The 19,912-nt window shown below is 43.9% G+C and overlaps 2 protein-coding genes across 7 annotated transcripts in view; one reads left to right on the top strand and one right to left on the bottom strand.

Moving 5' to 3' along the window:
- Nucleotides 1-6,532, top strand: part of LOC105493643 (zinc finger CCCH-type containing 12C) — a 79,191-nt gene extending 72,659 nt beyond the window's left edge. For all 6 annotated transcript variants that reach the window (XM_011761466.3, XM_011761462.3, XM_011761464.3 and 3 more), the window contains one exon: nt 291-6,532. In XM_011761466.3, coding sequence (XP_011759768.1) covers nt 291-1,687 — 1,397 coding nt within the window. In that variant the 3' untranslated portion in view covers nt 1,688-6,532. The remainder of the gene's footprint in view (nt 1-290) is intronic.
- A 3,159-nt stretch (nt 6,533-9,691) lies between these two features.
- LOC105493642 (radixin) overlaps nt 9,692-19,912 on the bottom strand; it is a 116,096-nt gene continuing 105,875 nt past the window's right edge. Inside the window, exon 16 of the mRNA XM_011761458.3 lies at nt 9,692-11,166. The gene's annotated coding sequence lies outside the window, so the exon portion shown is untranslated. The remainder of the gene's footprint in view (nt 11,167-19,912) is intronic.

Here is a 19,912-nt window from a genome sequence, read left to right on the forward strand (position 1 = left end):
ACACCACTGCCCTCCACCTGGGTGACAGAGCAAGACTCTGTCCCCAAAAAAAAAAAAAAAAAAGTTCTGGAGGTGATTGTTACTCATTCGGCCAACTTCCTACTGCTTTTAATAGTAAGGAAGTGAGAAGACTGAGAAGTGACATTTCTCAAGAGTGAAGAACAGGGTGACACTTAAAACAGCTCCCATTTCTGTCGTTGTCTCTTCTACAAGTTAAAATCATAGGGCCAAACTGTGTTTTCCGGATCTGATGGTATGCTGCTTTGCCTAATTAATTTTACTCTTCTTAGGAAAGAAGTGTACCTATGGACACAAGTGCAAATATTATCATCCCGAAAGGGGCAGCCAGCCACAGCGGTCAGTGGCTGATGAACTCCGTGCCATGTCTAGAAATACAGCAGCCAAAACTGCAAACGAAGGAGGACTGGTGAAAAGCAACAGTGTTCCTTGTAGCACCAAGGCTGATAGCTCTTCTGATGTCAAACGAGGTGCTCCAAAGAGGCAATCAGATCCAAGCATAAGGACTCAAGTCTACCAAGACCTAGAAGAAAAGCTTCCCACCAAAAACAAATTGGAAACCAGGTCTGTACCTTCCTTAGTTAGCATCCCGGCTACTTCTACTGCAAAACCCCAAAGCACTACATCTTTAAGCAATGGCCTTCCATCTGGAGTTCATTTCCCACCTCAGGATCAAAGACCACAGGGACAATATCCTCCAATGATGATGGCAACCAAAAATCATGGAACGCTAATGCCTTATGAACAGTATCCAAAATGTGACTCGCCTGTCGACATTGGATATTATTCCATGTTGAATGCATACTCAAATCTGAGTCTCTCAGGCCCACGAAGCCCTGAAAGGCGTTTCTCCTTAGACACAGATTATAGAATAAGTTCCGTAGCTTCTGACTGCAGCAGTGAAGGGAGCATGAGCTGTGGGAGCAGTGACTCCTACGTGGGTTACAATGACCGGTCCTATGTCAGCTCCCCCGACCCACAGCTAGAGGAGAATTTGAAGTGTCAACACATGCACCCTCACAGCCGCCTTAATCCTCAACCCTTCCTGCAGAATTTCCACGACCCCTTAACCAGAGTGCAAAGTTACAGTCACGAAGAACCAAAGTTCCATCACAAGCCTCCTCTTCCGCACTTGGCTCTGCACCTGCAGCACCCCGCTGTGGGCGCCCGGTCCAGCTGTCCCGGCGACTACCCCTCTCCTCCAAGTTCAGCACACTCTAAGGCACCACACCTAGGGAGGTCCTTGGTGGCCACGAGAATAGACAGCATCTCTGACTCTCGACTTTATGATAGTTCTCCTTCACGACAAAGAAAGCCTTATTCCCGCCAGGAAGGCCTGGGAGGCTGGGAGAGGCCGGGTTATGGGATCGACGCCTATGGGTACCGGCAGACATATTCCTTGCCCGATAACTCCACGCAGCCGTGCTATGAGCAGTTCACCTTCCAGAGCCTCCCCGAGCAGCAGGAGCCCGCCTGGCGGATCCCGTACTGTGGAATGCCGCAAGATCCCCCCAGGTATCAAGACAACCGAGAAAAGATTTATATCAATTTGTGCAACATCTTCCCACCTGACCTTGTGAGAATTGTCATGAAAAGGAATCCTCACATGACAGACGCCCAGCAGCTCGCCGCAGCCATTTTAGTGGAGAAATCCCAGCTGGGTTATTGAAAGATGATGCATCTTTGTGGTGTTTAGTAGTTTTTTTGTTCAGCTCAAATGCTGAGGGAGGTTTGCTACAATAGCACATGTGATCTCCTTCTCGGCAAGGAGGTTATATAGTATCCATTTATGTGAAATACTGTATCATGGAATCTGTATGTATAGCCCCACATGGTGGAAGTATCACGGGATTGCTTTACATTTAAACTTTTTTTTAACATTTCCTTTTTAAAGCTATATCCTTGGCTGGAAATTTTTCCAGTTTGATTTAATAGATGTATCTGTGATCTTTGATATTAATCTTTGGTGCATCAGGGGTTTATATGCAGCACTTTTTATCCTTGTTTTGTGTTTTATTAACTTGGTGTTTGTCTATCAATTGCAAGCAATTACAATACCTTCAGAATGTGGGACATTTGACTAGACCTAGCAAACTGTTTTTTCGAGCCAAGCTTAATTAGACTCTTTTACAGCTTTTTAAGTTATTTTTATTTGGGGAAAGTGGGTTTCTTTGTGCTATAATCATTATTTATAGAAACAAAGATATACTACAGCACTGACTTTATATTTTAAACAAAATGTAAGTTACCAGTTTTATGTTGAAATGGGTAACAGTATATATATTAGAATGATTTACAATGTGGCACTTTTCATTGTGTTATTTTTGTTTGGATTTTTTTCTGTTAAGAAATTAGTTAATTTAATATGGTTGATTTAAAAGAAAGCAGATGCAATCAATGGAAGAAATGTTTCCATTTTTTTTAAATGAATAAGGCAAAAGCTATAACTGTTACAGGTTAGAGCTTTGTTATCCAGCTGTGATGTGCTTCTAGACAGTAGAAGTGGAATTGAATTCCTAGATTTCCATTAACCTGTATTTTTAATATGTCTGTCTTTTTGTTTTGGGGCACAACAATACTGGATAAAATAACCCTTTCACAGCACTTGCCTGTTTTTAATGAATCTAATTATTCACAATGCAACTTTTATATTTAACATACTCTTTAGCTTTCCTGCTATTTATCAAGGCTGGCCTGAGGTGGGTTTATGTGTTGAGGATATGCAACATTTCTTGATACTGCACTATAGAAATGGTGATGGAGAAGTTGTAAATGGTAACTTAAAATTTTTGTAAGATATTGTATATTTTCCATTTTCCTGAAGGTAGTTTTCTTGGGGGGCCTGTTATATTATTAAGGCCAGATTCTTGCCACAAATAGTGTAGTTTTAGATACAGACTAAGGTCTGTTCTAGTATTAGTAAGGGATATTTCTGGTTTCAAAGTCATGGGTTTTGCTAGCGGTGAATACATTTCTGCGGATTAGAAGACAGATTTTGCAGCCAGTGGGAGACAGTTGTGTGACTGACATCACTTGACGGTTGCCTCCAGATTTTGAATTGTACTTTGTGTAACAGACTCATTCAGATCTTTTTCTGTAGTCTGCTTAGATGCCCTGGCTATTCTGATTATTCTACATGCTACAGTTTGAAGTAAAGCCCTGAAAAACCAGAAAGTACCTTTTACTGTTGATACAAATTGTATCTTTTTAACTATAAGAACTGTTTTGATTTGTAGATCTAGTTAAAACACAAGTATGTAACTATGATTAGACTTTTGGGCAACATTTTATCCCTTATTTAAATACAAATTTTTTAAGTAAAATTGAGGTCTAGAATAGGTTAGAAAATAAAAATAACAATTTAGATAAATAAAAGTGTTTGTCTTAGTTTTATATAATATATTAAAACACATTACATAAATTTATTGGCATTTTCTTTCTCCTAAAACTTACCTAGTGTGAACTTAAAATAAAGGTAAAATGCTGCCTGAAAATAATGTCCAAGCACCTTTGACTAGGATAACATTTTCACTACTTGTGTGACACTGTGTGTTGCACGAAGTAGGATTTGGGTATACAGTAAATGCTTCTAAAAGGCATTGTGCATATTGACATAACCAATAATCTGAACCGTGTTCAGCAAACTTAATTCAGGAAAGTGGTATTCTACACAATTATTGCTGTTGTGTTTGAAATGAGTGTGGCACTCATCTGTACCCAGAAATAATATGGGTGAGACCACACAACCCATTGTGAGTGGTGTCTGTCTGAGAGCAACGCTACTCACCTGTGAAATTGTTCTCCTTGATTTGGTTGGTCACTATAAAGCAAGTTTAAACGTAGAGGCTAACTCAGTGCCAAAACTAGGGTTACAGATGTGTAATATCTTTTATTTTAGTCATATTCTAAGACTTTTTTTTTAGTATGAAATCACTTTTAAATTATACATGTAGGTTTTGCTTCCATTTTCTTCATTTTACCATTTATTTGAACATTCGCCAAATTTTACTCCATTTATTTAAATGAGATCTTAGGTGAGATGTGTGTGACACTTTGAATTTGACCTTCTTGTGTTATTAGCTGACTATTTGTCATTGCCTCATGGATTTTAAATTCCGGGAAAATAGTGTAACCAGCTGCCACCTCTACTGAAGTGAATAGCTCTGAACTACCCACACTAAATCCTTCAGTGTAATTAATTATGAGTTTAAAAATAGCAGTTTTCTTATGTGAAGAGGACAATTTGTCCCCTTGTTTTGAATCACCAATGTTGCGTTCAGAGCTGTAGAATGAGATAATTGGCAGACTTTAGGTACAGCAAATTCTTACTTATCTAAAGCAATAAGTCAAAGGAGTCCATCATTAAATTAAATCCATAGCTGATCACAAACCATGTTAGCCAAAACTTTCTCTCTAACCAAATCTTTTACCAGACTTGCTAATAAGTAACCAGAGAGGTGTGTTAATAAGTGAAATTGCCAGAAATGGTCAACTGATCAAAAACAAAAAAAGGATTCAGATTGGAATATTTTGCCCCTGAATAATTGACAGTTGACTGTACTTTACACAGTAAGTAGCCAGTCTGTTGTCTCTGAGTCTTAGTCCAGAGGGAATAGCACCTAACTGGCCAAATACTGGCTCTTGGTATTTCCTTCTTTCTTGCATGTGATACAGACGTTTTTAGTCTTGTTTTTATGATCTCTCTATATATCCTGATAAGAGTTTGTCACTGACCTACACATTTGGAAGAAATGCACCCCAGTATACAATATTTGATACTGGTGGAAACTTGACCTTTGTGTTTTTATGAAAATTCATTTATGAGAATATGTAATATAACTGAAGAGTATTTTATATATATCTATATATACACAAATATGTATTTGTTATGAGGTATTAAAAACAGGGGTTGGGGGAGTGCTTCTGATGGCTAACTTTTCTCTAATTGAACTATGTTTCTTTGAGTTGTGAACGACCAAGTCTGGGGTCTGGACAGCCAATGATAAGATTTAGAACCACTTGGATGGAAAGCGATTCTTCACTGGTTTTATTCTTGGTATTTTAAAAGAATTATTTTGATATTTTTAATAGAATGTGTAATTTTAAAGTACACAAAAACTTAAAGTAGTATTGATTATACAAATAATTATTTAACATGTCTTATGGATGTATCTATATGTATATAGACAGTAATATATTTATAAAACAAATATACTTTGCTTATGTTATAGCTCTTGTTTGTGACAGGTGGGAGGATGGCTCTGGGGGTGGGTGGGTGTGTGTGTGTGTGTGTGTGTGTGTGTGTGTGTTGAAAACTCAAGCTGTTTTCCTCTGATTTACAATGGTATTTACTTTAAAGTATATATGGTTTTCGTTATTCTTTTTGCTATTCAGCTTCCTTATTCAAGATAAAATAAGATGTACAGTTTTCTGGCCATTCTGTTGGTGTGTGGTGCATCCATTTTATTGTCATATAACTCCTGGAGAATTCTCAAGTGACCTGAAATCAAACAGGTTCTGGTTGGACATATACTTATGTTCCAAATATATTAAAGATAGTAATTCAGCTAACATGTTAAGTTTCCAAGGTATACACTGACAAATAAAGTGAGGTATTAAAAAGAGATGGATTACACACATGCCTTAGAATAAGAGAAAACAGAGCGTTAATAAAAGTAAAAAAACATACACTATCTTAGCCCCCTAGGGCAGGGGCGGATTTTTTCTATAAAGGATCAGATAGTAAATAATACAGGAATCATATGGGCCTAAAATACCATTGTAAAAACTACTCATCTCTGGCTGTATAGCATAAGAACAGCCACAGATAACATGTAAAATGAGTGTGGCTGTGTTCCAATAAAACTTTATTTACAGAAACAGGAAGCAGGTCAGATTTGGCCTGTGGGCCAGGGTTTGCTGATCTCAAGAAGTAAATCCTAGTATATGTTAACAGAAGAAATCATAATTGCATTTCAGTTGACATTCAAAGAAAATCTGGTAGTTTTTGATATCCTTCAAAAGAGGATTGTTAGACATTCATATTAAAGCATCCTAATTCATTTGAGTTTTTTACCTGTTTACACCCGTTATTTATTAGATATATTTCTTGTGCTTCACCACACACAAAAAAAGCATTCTGTTAAAATGTTTTAATATGTATTGAATTTTTTTCATGAACTTTTCATTTCTATTGATAAATGGGAATCCCTTACCAACCTTTTGTTTTTTAACAGCCTCATGGACCAAAAAAAATCTGTTGCAGCATTTAATTAGCCACAAATACATTTTGGCTGCATTTACCAGTTACATTTTTCTGTTGGTTTTGGCTTCTAATAAATGATATATCTGCCATTCTTTAAAAATGGTTTTAAAGAAGATAAATATATTGTAATTTCACATACTATAGCTTTATTCTGTAAGATTAAAACTTGTGACTAGTGTAATCGTAGCTATAATGTGAGTGGCATGTTACAATGTAACTCTTTATAAGAAATAAAATGTATCTCTGCTTTGTCTGTCCAGATCTTTAGGTTTTTTAGATGCTTTGGGACTGTCCTTGGTCAATGATATTCTTCATATGATCATGTGTAATTCTGAGTTCGTTGGAAGTACACGCTGCTGAGCATGTTCATTCACAGTGCTTTATACCGGCTGTTGCATGGATAATATCATTTTTATAAGAACATTTAAACAGCATGAACATCATTATCCACTTAAATAGTTAAACTTTATTTTAAAATTGGAATGCAACTCTGGGTTTTAACAATGTTTATTTTTTTTAAGTGGTTACTTTGTTTTTCCTTAATACTTTCGGTTAACTTGCTTATTAACTCCTGTTGCAGTGTTAACTGTTATATGTTAGAAAGTGGCTTTTCCCCTAAGATCCTTAGTCTTTTAGATTTAAAGACAATTTAAGGTTTTGGCCACTTGGCAGTAGAAAATGTGCATGTTTTAACTTAGCTTTATAAAATCCCTAACGTTTTACTTCTTGAACCATATACCAAATTTGCCAATTTTCTGTCCAAGTATTTCAGATGAATAACAAAATGTTGTTCATTAAAGCTTTCGCCACCTTTCTTAAAGCAGCTTATGTTCCAAGGGAAGAAGGCATCGAAAAGCAAACGTTTCTTTTTATGAAGAATACGTGTTCGAATTCCTTCAGTTTTTTTTGAAATTAGAAATTTCTTACGTGAAATATTCACAAACATGCAGACTTCTGCAGAGACAAAGCATTTCATTGCAAGTGTACCAGGTTATTGATTTTATCTTTTCCTTTCAGGGTTTTTTCTCCCAAACCAGAGTCGTATGCTGCTAGTAGAATTTTTTATTTGATCCTGCAAACTTTTCTTATAGGAAAAGTAAGGCAAAAGATGTTCAGTGCAACCATCTGATAAACTGATGTGATTGTATTTATCCTCTGTTCTGTGTATTTCTGTAATGGAATCTTTATAATTCCCAAAGCAGTATTTTAGATCTACTGGAAATCTATATCAAAACAGCTATGTGATTCTGCCACTGAGAAAAAAATTTAAAAATTCTTTTTTCTTCTGCTGGTTTGTTTTTCTTTAATGAAGAAATTTATCTCATATGGCACCACAGATGCTAAATAAATAAAAGCATCATACTTCTCTACTTTGCCCGCATTCAGAGCTTAACATTGTGAGCATTGTGTAAGATAAACACATGGTCAGTATCAATGTAAATGTTAGAGCCATAATTAATTTCTATGAAAATTGAAATTAAATGTCAAAGACAACTAGACATAACTTAAGGCATGATGAGAGTGGTTTTTTTTTTCCTGAACCCGTCATTATAGTGTTGGTTCCCGGTGCTATTGAAGTATCATCAGGTGTCTGGCTAGGAGTATTGTTGGTAGGGACCTCGTCCAGGGAGTTTGTAAGATAATGCTAGATGGCACGACATCCTCTTTTCTGATTATGAGGGCTGCCAATTGATTTAAAATGTATTGAAAGGGCCGAGCGCAGTGACTCACGCCTGTAATCCCAGCACTTTGGGAGGCCAAGGCAGTCGGATCACTTGAGGTCAAAAGTTCGAGACCAGCCTGGCCAACATGGTGAAATCCCATCTCTACTAAATATACAAAAAGAAAAATTAGCTGGGCTTCATGGCACATGCCTGTAATCCCAGCTACTCAGAAGGCTGAGGCAGGAGAAGGTTGCAGTGAGCCAAGATCGTGCCACTGCACTCCAGCCTGGGTGACAGAGCGAGACTTCGTCTCAAAAAAAAAAATGTATCGAAAAGACTCATGTTGGTGCAGTGGTATTTACTAGGATGCACAAAACTTTGAGCACTGATGTCCATGACACCCTGACAGGTAGTGGGGCACAGAGAACGAGGGTACATACATGCCCCCTTCAAGGAGTTCAACTTCTTTAGCTGGCCTGGAATGTGCAGGGCCACATAGCCAACAGGAATAAGGATTTTGTTTGTAAAAATAAATTGAATAGATTTGAATGAACAGAAATGCAAATTTTTATCTCTTTAATAGTCGAGGCTGGAAAAGTTAGATCACTGTGGGGAAAGGCTCTGCTTCTGTGAAATTCCTGCACAGATTGGGAGAGATTGCAGACAGCTGTCAGGAACTCCAGGGCTGTGTTTGAATCTCAGTCCTGCACATATTACTATGGTAACTATATATATGAGACACACAATATGTAAAATTTGGGCAAATTCTCTTTCAGAGTCTTTTTCATGCACAGCTGTGAAATGATCAGAATGCCCATCTCACAGGCTTATTGTCACTAGCTACATGGTGGTGATGACAGTGGGCGTAAGGATAACTCAAGGATAGATGCAAACAAATACAATGCCGTATCCACCCTGTTCTTGCTGAAGTAAAACAGCAATCTTCGCTGTAACCCAACTATTCTAGACAGCAGCGTCTTCCTGACCCAATTGTCCTAATAATTTTCTATTAATGAAATACTGTTTCCAATGCAGTCACCGTATTGTCATGATCTTCATGATTTAGCATGTGGACGTTCTATGTCACTGCGTGACAAGCCACTACTTCAGAGAGCAGGTTTCTCCTCCTACATTGCTTTTTGGACCTTTGCTTTTCTTATTGTTCTCTAAAATTGCCATTTGCATTGTTAAGTATTCTTTTCTCCCCCTACTCGATTACTGTAAGCTGTGTAACTGCCAGCTTGTGGATTTAGACCATTTATTTTGGCTCTGTCAGCAGATTTGATTATTGATGTTTGATTGTTGGCAGAGGAGTCAGCATATTCAAAATAAGCATTAGGTGTGAGTTCCCCAGGTACTTCCACAGGCTGAGCCAAGAATCCAGGAGAACATTCTATCAGGCAACAGTGTTACCTGGGGTAAGGACTATTTCTTCTCCACCTATACCATTGGGTGAGAAGAATGGATTAATACTCATTGATGAATGAAGTGGCATGTGAGAAGGGGAGTTTGGTAAAAAGCAACTGTGATAGTGAATTTATTCAAAACAAAACGCCTGCAGTTGGGTCTCTCATTAGTTGAACATCCTTATTTGTTAGGCTTTGCACCTCAGCCTCTGTTGCTGTTTTAGAGTTAATGGTTTTCATTTTTGTGTTTTTAAAGGATTTTTAATTTTTTTAACATTTTAAAGGTTTCCCTTTTTAAAGATTTTTTAAATAACCTTTTAAAAAATGTATTTCTCTCTAGGTGCAGTCATCAGCCTTGGGTTAAGATTACACACCCCAGCTCCACACATCATACATGTAGCAGATTGGCAAATTTCTAAACAGAGTAATAATTGCCCCCATCTCCAAGGGTTGTTAAGACTAAATGAGTTGAAACAAGTAAAACCTTTTGAACATGCAAATCCATAGTGTGTTTAGTAAGTGACAGCCATTATTATGTAAATAACTAGGGGTATTTAAATGCATAGTAATTTTGAGACGTTCTCAATGGAGCCTTCCCTGTCTCTATAGTTATGCTGTGGAAGAGTGTGAATTCTAACAATCAATGTAATTTGATATATTCAATGGTGAGGTCTATTTCAGAAGTGGTATTTTAACCTTCGAAGAGTTCTTAGAACCCATTTCCTTGCTACTCCCATCACTCAGCTCTTCTTGGTTTAAGGGTTTTTCTCTGTATCTGCATTGTAATAGGGAAAGTGGAATAACAAATGATGATTACAAAAGGGTTTCAGAATCTCACAGTTAAGCAGTTTCGGACTACATCACTAACATCCCCCGCACTCCACTTTTACTCCTGAAGGTGGCGCTCCGCAAACCTGTCTGCACCTCTTCCCCACCGCACACACCCTTGACCCAAGGGAAGAGGAATGTCGGTCCCTTCCCATAAGAACCTACAGAGCCAACCTGGACAGAGCAATAGCTGCTGTGTGGTCTCAGGTGTACGATGTACATCTTGGGGGAGATGTCAGATGACATTGGGCAACTGTTTTTCCCTTAAGCATTCCCTTCTAGTTTACAACTGCTGCTTTCAAAGTTGGAGAGATGAGGCTAGCAAGAAGAGTACTCACATCTGAGGGTCCCGTACTATATATTTACACAAATTAAAATTCTATGAAACAAGCATTATCCCTATTTTAGAAATGAGGAAACTAAAACTCAAAGAGCTAAAAGCACTTGCTCAAAGACAACCTCATGATTCAATTCCCACTGTGCACGCTTTCAGAATTCTTTTTCCCACTTCAGTGTGCTGCAAGGCAGGGCTAGGAACGGGCCCTTTGTCATCTTTGGTATGAGTTATTCTACACAAACTTGGGTCTGAGGAATGAAACCAGTTATGCTATAAGTGCACATCCTTGAACATGCTATAACTTTACCTGGGAACAGGGAGAGACTAGGAAAAATATGAACTAGGGCTGTATTTTTACTTCTTCCGTGGACCCCCACACCTTCATCACTCTGCTTTCATGTACAAACACCTGCGACAAAGATGTCACTTGGATTAGAGGGAAAGGTTTCACTGAGATCTTCCTGCCTTGAGGCTTCTGGTGATGGGCTTGGGTTGGGACTCAAGCCAGCTGACCAGGGTTCAGTGCTCAAGGCCCTGGAAAAATCCAGGGTCCGCTGCCTCTGATAAGCAAGAGTGGTAGGTTCTGTGTCCAAAGGAGGTTATTTCAGAGTCTGGCCTCTTGTCTCCACTGTAGCATTCTTTGTAGCCCTGGAGAGGAAAAGGCAGTACATTTATTTCTAATGTTTCCAATCATGCTCAGGGACTTTCTAGGGTGTTTTTAGAGAAGGCCTATTTAGCTTTCAGACTCTTGACAATGCCCACTGCAAACACAACACCTTTTATGCTGAAGCAGCTGCCACTGGCGTTTCCCTGTGCTTTCTATTTTGCACAAATTCACCATGAGATTAAAAATAGGAAAGTTTAATGAGGTAACCAAACAGATTCCCTTCCTAGTTCCCCAGGAGAACTCAGTGAGGAACAGAGCACTGAAAGAATGGCAAGTACAGTGTTTAAATGCACTTCCTGCTCTTGTCCAGAGGTCTGGGTGGGGGGGTGTCAGTGCACAGAGGGTCCCCCTTCAGCCCCTGGGGTGGGGGTGGGGGCCTGCCCGAGGCAAGGCTTTCTGTCTCAGCCTTCAAAGCCCTCTCCCCCCTGCTCTCCACTTTCCAAGGATGTAATTATCATTCATTTGAATAATTCTTTCAAATATGCATGTGAAAAGATTAAGGGAGATGGCAAATACAATTTGGTAACTACATGAAAAGCCATTCAATAAACTCTAGAGGAGATTTATGGGTTTGCTCTGTATGTTGCCAAATTAACAAGACAAGGACAAAGCACATTGTGCCATAGTGAATGCAATACACGTTAAAACCCTGCAAATTAGACAAGGAGGATTGGAGCAAGATGCCTGTTCTAGTCCAAGCTCAACTTCATTGCCTACATTGAAGGGAGGTGGGAAGCAGTGGGAGAGGCGGGAGTGGGGACTACAGGAGGCCCCTGGACCAAGGTGGGTGCGGGTGAGGGCGCACCAGCGCCAGCCATTTTTTCTTTTTCTTTTTTCTTTTCTTTTTTTTTTTTTTTTTTTTTTAAGCAGAGTCTCACTTTGTTGCCCAGGCTGGAGTGCAGTGGCGTGACCTCAGCTCACTGCACCCTCTGCCTCCCGGGTTCAAGCAAGTAACTGGGACCACAGGTGCATGCCGCCACACCCAGCCAATTTTTGTATTTTTAGTAGAGATGGGGTTTCACCATGTTGGCCAGACGAGTCTCAAACTCCTGACATCAAGTGATCTATCTGCCTCAGCCTCCCAAGGTACTGAGATTACAGGCATGAGCCACCGTGTCCGGCCTAGCACCAGCTTTCACGAACCCCAGAGCCCATCCAGGCAGTACACCCCTGGCTCCTGCCTTCCACACCCTATCATCTCCGGGCTCTGAGTCATCCAAAAAGGTAAACATTCTCCACTCTGCCTCCTGCTCCCCACAGCCACGCGGTGCCTGGGGACATTGCGATCACCCTGTTAGCAGTGACTGTAGGCAGATGGGGAAAGAGGAAGATGGCAACTGACTTTAAAAGATCCTTCTCCATCTCTCTCACAACTTAATATACAGACTTCTGATACCGCTTTCCAGATTGGTAGCAGGAAATGCCAAATGGTGAGAGGGGTGGCACAGGAAATACTTGAATCAAGGATTACAAGGATTGAGCAACGCCAGGCTCTGGAGGCCTAGCAGGAAGCTAGAGGGGCATTGTCAGGCCACAGCTTGTGCTTCTTGAACTCCTAAGGAGCGAGGGTGGTGGGTGCGTCCCCTAACTCAGGCCTATCCTGCAGGGCTGTAGTTCTTGTGAACAGGTGGCAGTATCACCAGGCCCTTTGGGAGTCCTCTCTGCTGACCTGAAGGAACCAGCGCAACATTGCACAGTTGACTGGCCTGCAGCCTGCCGAGGGCCAAGCGCACACCACCTCCCTTTCCACCATGACTAAAGCTTTGCCCAAAAGACCCTCTGAGAGGCCTAGAGTTTCTGGGTCCAAATGCATCTTCCAGAGAAAAGAAACACATTTCCAGAGACATTGGTTCTGTCAAGCTGTAAAGCAAAATGCCTTGGGGCAAAGTAGAAAAAGCCAAGGCAAGGAGAGATGCTCATGGAGAAGAATTTCTCACCTCCCCCCGGGGACAGGAACCATGAGACTCCAACCCCTCCCTGGCTGAGGCCTGAGGCCGTGACAGCGCGAACTCCTGTGGGAAGCAGTGAGGTAGTGGGGTCCAGACCCAGTTGCTAATCTGGTACCCCCCATTGCCGCACTGCACAACTTTGAGCAGGTCCTTAATCTTGAAGCTCAGCAACTTCCTCTGTTGTGAAAGGGGATCTTTTAACCCACCACACAGGGCTGTGGGATGTCCAGCTCCAGAGTCCAGGACATGAGAGGTGTCAAAGACAGAATTCCCTTCCCAGCTGGAGGCCTGCACCTAGGCCCCCGTTCTCCCCTCTCCCTCCCAGAGCACATACGCAGCCCCCCAAGTCCTCCATTCAGCCTCTGAATAGATCTCACTTTCATCACCTTTGCCTCACTTTCGTCCTTCTCTATGGCTCTGGCTGGGCCTTGGCGTGGCCTGGGAGCAGCTCTTTTGTGTGTATGTGTGTGTGTGTTTGGTAGAGACGGGTTTCGCCATATTGGCCAGGCTGGTCTCGAACTCCTGACCTCAGGTGATCTGCCTGCCTCAGCCTCCCAAAGTGCTGGGATTACAGGCATGAGCCACCGCTCCCGGCCTGGGAGCTCTTGTTACAGCAAACACTTCCTCTCCAGTCTCCCTACTGCTCCACCCCGCCTCAAATCCTTCTACCCTGTAGCTAGAGTTAACCGTCTCACGATATACTTAGAAACTTTGACATTCCCTGTGCCATCCCCGACACTCCCCCTCCTACCTCCCCAGCACACTCCCTGCCTCTCTGATCAGGCTGGGATGTCTGACCATAACACACAAAACTCCCCACACAGTGACATCCCAAGTCCACCATCTGCCCTCCCCACCCACCATGGCCTCTAGACCCTTGGCCCGTCTCACAGTATGCCTGGCAAGCACTCTCATTCCTCCAGGGTGTGTCCTGCAGACTCCCCTGCCAGGGATAACCTCCATCTCTGCTTCACCAGCAAAGACAAAATCCTTAGCTCCATGTAAATGTCATCCTCTACCTTCAGCTCTCCCAGTCTTTCTAACAAAAGCAAGCGGGGGGCCTCTCTCCTAGTGCAGAACTCAACTGCATCCTGATTCTGAATTTGGGTTCAGTACTTTCCCTCTTTGTCCAAATCAGAGGTGCAAAAACAGTGGCTGTGTTGGGTTGATTTTCCCCTTTGACTGATCGATGCAGTTGCTAAGTTACATGCTGAACAAGAGTGTGGGGAGAGAACTAAGGATCAGCACTGTCTACGTCACGTTGAGGGCTATGCTGTGGCTATTACGTCAGTTGGCTTCTGCCCTGGAGAACACCATCTGAGTCAGGGCAGGGGGACTCGTCTATGATGCTTGCAACCAACAATCACGCTGTGGGAAGATGGGAGAGGTTCACAGAGAAGGTGGCCTTGGACCTATGTCCCGAAGGTTGATAGCTTTTGGGGGGCAGGAAATAGAAAAGTCAGGAGAAATCAGGTACAGAAGCAAGGAGGCATGACAGAGCACCTTCCAGGGACAGAGGTATAGTGCGGCCAAAGAACTGAGTGCACAGAGAGGAAGCCAGAGACACTGAGGCCAGGCTGCAGAGGCCGCTGTTTGAGCAGCTCAGGATTTGAGCCTTTACAGATTATAAAGAGGGAACACCAGGGCTTGACTTGATGACAGATGCATCTGCTTTGGCCGGTACAACTCGTTTCTCTTTTCGTTGAATGCCTCCAGCCATGTGTGTACTCTCTACATTGATCGCTGCCACCAGCCCTGCTGATTTTGTTACACCAGGCTCCTACAGACATTCGAGTTTTGGGTCTCTGCAAACAGGTAGTACCGGGGCCAAGGAAAATACCAAAGATTTTTACACGGGTACCAAATGGTGGAGCACAATTTTGAGGAGGGTGATTAGAGTAGAGGGGTTCAGCCAGGAGGAAGCTGCTGCAACGGCCATCCAGGAGAGCTCACAAAAGGCCCACCCAAGGGCCAGGAGCAGGGGAACCAGTGCCAGAAACATTTTGGAAGTAGGATCAAACTAGGCTTTTTATGTGGGTCATGCTGGATAAGCTTTTTGCCCTGTAACCATCCATCACACATGGAATCCTGGGCCTGAGCCCCAGTGGCAAAAAGCAGCAACAAACACCACGCCAGGAAGTCCCACACTCAGCCCAGAGCCATCACCCAGCAAATGTTCATTCCTGTCACTACCCTCGCCTTTCCATTGTCTCTAGGATGTTAAGGCCCCATCTTTCCGATTCCACTTGTGCCCTCCTAAATCCTGTCTCCACAGAGTAATCAGAATATTCTCTTAAATATCTAGGCCGGACACGGTGGCTCATGCCTGTAATCCCAGCACATTGGAAGGCCAAGGTGGGCGGATCACCTGAGGTCAGAAGTTTGAAACCAGCCTGCTCAACATGGCGAAACCCTGTGTCTACTAAAAATAGAAAAATTAGCCAGGTGTGGTGGTGGGTGCCTGTAATCCCAGCTACTCGGGAGGCTGAGGCAGGAGAATCACTTGAACCCAGAGGCAGAGGTTTCAGTGAGTCGAGATCACACCACTGCACTCCAGCCTGGGCAACAGAGCAAGACTCTGTCTAAAAATAATACTAATAAAATCTAACAAGGTAAGTTGTACCTGCAGATCCAGCTATGGAATGCCTCAGCCTCTAGACCTCCCTGCACTGCTTTGGACTTTTTTTTTTTTTTTTTTAAGACAGTCTTGCTCTATCTCGGCTCGCTGCAACCTCCACGATTTTGTCATTCCCTTCGCCTGGCTTTATCCTTCCAGGTGCGGCGTGGATCCCTCTCTCACTTCAGATATCTGCTCAAACATCACCTTCTCAGTGAAACCTTCCTGACATTTAGAAAATTGTAGCTCTAGTACCCCCTCTTGGATGTGCCCCATGTTCTATTCCTCCACAGCATGAACCACCATTGGATGAACTGTGTGGCTCCTTTATTGCTCAGTCCCCATCCTGGGACATGCACTGCATGAAGGCAGGGATTTTATTTGGTTGCTCACTTCACATATGATGAATGAATGGATAAAACTGCTTGGTTGCCCCATTCCAGGTATCACCTTGGAATGCATCTGGATCTGCCTGGGTTAGAGCAGCTCAGGTAGTGGCCAGGACCCAGGCTACACACACACACACACACACACACACACACACACCAGCTCAGGGCTGCATTTTTTTTTTTTTTTCAAGATGAAGACTTTCCCTGTCACCCAGGCTGGAGTGCAATGGCATGATCTCGACTCACTGCAACCTCCATCTCCTGGGTTGAAACAATTCTCCTGCCTCAGCCTCCCTAGTAGCTGGGATTACAGGCACCTGCCGCCACGCCCAGTTGATATTTTTGTATTTTTAGTAGAGATGGGGTTTCACCATGTTGGCCAGGCTGGTCTCGAACTTCTGACCTCATGATCTTCCCGCCTCGGCCTCCCAAAGTGCTGGGATTACAGGCGTGAGCCACCACGCCCAGCCACGGCTGCATCTTAGTGCTCCTCTAAGGTCATGAGCTACTTGAGGTTGGCCCCTTCCCAGTATCTTAAACTGCCCTGTGCCCTGGTAGGCAAGAGGTCAGGGGGCCTAGATGAGTTGGGCAGCAGAGCCTCAGGGCTTGGCTAAGAATGGGGGCATGGCCCCTGTGCCTTCATTTTACAATGTGTGGCTATGAAGGAGTTCCCAGAAATGGTAATGGACAAAGGCTAGTCCCAGGCTGTACAGTCTGGAGCGTATCTACCAACTTCCAACAGAGCAAGGGAAGAGAAGCGTCCCAGGCCATGTTATCACACACACACCAGGTGGTTTACCAGGGCAGAGCCATTTTAAATCTGCTTCACTGTCCCACAGCAGCAGCCTGAAAAAAAAAGGGGGGCAGCTTTTATTCTGAGACATTGTTACCACCTCAGACTCAGACTCAGACACACCCGGGACTCACCAGTAACTCAGTCAACTCCTGATGATTTGGGTACAAGCACCCCCTCATCTGGCCATCTGCACACCCCTCACCCCTCCCTGTTCCTCCCTCGGCCACCCTCTCCCATGCCTACTGTGCTCCAGGGTCAGAATGAGAAAAGGTGGGGGAGAGACACCCAGCAGCTGCTTTAGCAGCTTTCTGAATGGAAAACTCTGAGACTTCCAATTCTACCCTTCTCCTCAGCAAGTGAGGACTACTGAGCTCCACGGAGTCCTCGCCCCAGTGCTGCGCGCCGAGGGAGATGCAGAAGAGGCGGGACTCCAGGAGGGCAGAGACGCCACTCGTTCTGCAGCATCTCCAGTGCCTGGGACTTTGAGGAGGGTCAGAAATATTTGTTGAATGAACGTGGCTGGGCGTGGGGGCTCAATCACCAACTAAAAAGTAGGCACGGATAAAGAAATATGGTGGGTACAGGGTGCAACAGGCCTGAGTGTACACACTCAGGACCTGCCAGCTCCTCTCAGAGGTGGCGATGCAGCCCAGTGCCCAGTCCACAGGGAGGGAGGAGCACTCCAGGTGAGAAGCTCTACTCGGCTTGCCATCTGCTATTAATATATGTATATGTATATCTATAGATATTAGAAAAGTTCTTGCTCTGCCACCCAGGCTGGAGTGCAGTGGCACAATCACAGGTTACTGCAGCTGCAAACTCCTGGGCTCAAGTGATCCTCCCACCTCAGCCTCCTACATAGCTAGGACTACAGGTACACGCTACCAGCCCAGCCAATTTGTTTTTCTGTAGAGAAAGGGTCCCACTATGATGCCCAGAGTAGTCTCCAACCCCTAGTCTCAAGCGATCCTCCTGCCTCTGCCTCCCAAAGTGCTGGGATCACAGGCATAAGCCACTGCACCCAGACTATTTGCTGTATTTTTAAGTCTGGTGAAGCCATTACAAATATCACTCAGATGACCTATTTTCTCTGCCACTGCTCCATAACCTGGTCACTTCTGTCCCTCATTTCTCCTGGAGTCATCAGGCCCACTGAAGGGGCCAGGGCAGCAGGCCACAATCCGTCACCAAGGCTGGCTTTAGGCCACCATGATTGTTTTCCCCAGAGTTGCAATTCAGCAGGAGTAGGCAAGACCTACGCCAGGTGAAATGGCATCCTGGACTACAGGGCTCTGGCCACGCTGCTACAGATGCTTAGGACTGGGCCGTGCTTTGTGTTGGGAGGGCTGTCCTGTGCATGGATATTTTCCAACATCCCTAGCCTATCCCCACTAGATGTCAGTGCCACACACACCCAAATCTCAGCAATCACAAACGTCCCCAGACATGTGCCCTGGAAGACCACTGTTGTGCAAGGTACGGATACTGTAGAATAACGGGAGGGAGAGGGAGCACGTGAGAGCCCAAGTGCAGACGGGATGATAGAACATAACCTGGCCTTGGAGACGGAGTTGATCTGAGCACTGCGGCAGCAACAGGGATGTTCACCAAATCTCCCCTCTGCTCCCCTGCCTTTCCCATCCCCCTTTGTAGCCAAGAGAACTCGCCACATGACTAGTTCTGACCATGAAATATTGGCAGAAGAGACAGGGGTCATTCCCAAGCCGAGGCGGTGAACAGCCCTGTGGGGTTCTCTAGCCTCCATCTCCCTGACTTGGTGCCTAAGAGGTCGTGTGTTCCTCCTGGTGCAGGGAAATCCACATCCCTGAGGGACTGTGCAGAGCAAGATGCCCCCAGATGAACAGAGAGCAAGGCACGGGCCTCTAAGGTATAAGCCTTGAGGGGTGGGTAGTAGAGCCTCACCTGCTCTGACTGAATGAAATGGGCAGAGGCGAGAAGGGAAAGCCCTTCTGATGGGGGTGGGAGACCTGAAGGAAGCCCCGGAGATGGGAAGGCCCAGCTGCTGACACGTCTAGAGAGAACTGGCTCTACCGGAACAGCCACACTGTGCCAGGAAGTTGCAGAAACTTGTGGCAGGTGGGAGGCGGGCTGTGCGGTGGGCAGCCTACTAACAGAGGCTGGAGTGAAGGATGTGTGGTCAGCAACAAGGCTGATCAGAGGAGAAACATTTTCAGGAATTCATGCCTTTGTGGAGTAAAAGAAAGCAGACACGAAATAGTACCTGCTGAATGATCTCAATTTTATAACGCGCCAGCCAGTAAAACATATCTACCTGTTAGAGTTTAAGACGGTGCTGACCTTGGAGGGAGGGCTAGGGCCTGAGAAAATCGCTAGGGACGTCTGCGGGGACGCACGCTCTGCTCTGGCCTTCTCCCGAATCCACTGAAATTCATCACACGGTTCCCTAACCTGCAAATGTTTGTACTTTTACACTTCAATGACAAGTCATTAAAATCCACTGGCTCCGTCATTATTAAAAATCTTTATTTGCGCACAGTGCTGTACAAGGTTTTATCCAAGGAGAACTGAGCATGTCTCCAACTCTGTTTTAAAATAGCCATTTCAGGGCTGACGTACAGCTGCCGTTGACTCATCTTGCTTTCCACATAGAACAGAAATGAGGATAATCCATAACCATTTGTTTCTCCCCAAGGCCGTGGGCTAGAAGAGGATATTGATTTGTAAGAATTAGTCATGCTGACCGAGGACTGTTTGCCAGCCCCAGGTTAGCAAAGGTTAGCAAAGGAGGCCCAGCTGACTCAGACAGCTTTGAGAACACTGGGTTCTTCTGGAGTTTCAGGGAACAATAACAGAACGCCTTCTCTTAGCCAAGTGTCCCTTGGGTCTTCAGTGTGGTCTCCGGTCCAGCAGCCTCGGTTTCACTTGGGAACTTGTCTGAAATGCAGATTCTTGGGCCCCACTCCTGACATGCTGAATCAGAAACTCTAGTAGCAG

Source organism: Macaca nemestrina, chromosome 12 (assembly GCF_043159975.1).
Source record: "Macaca nemestrina isolate mMacNem1 chromosome 12, mMacNem.hap1, whole genome shotgun sequence".
Lineage (NCBI taxonomy): Eukaryota > Metazoa > Chordata > Mammalia > Primates > Cercopithecidae > Macaca > Macaca nemestrina.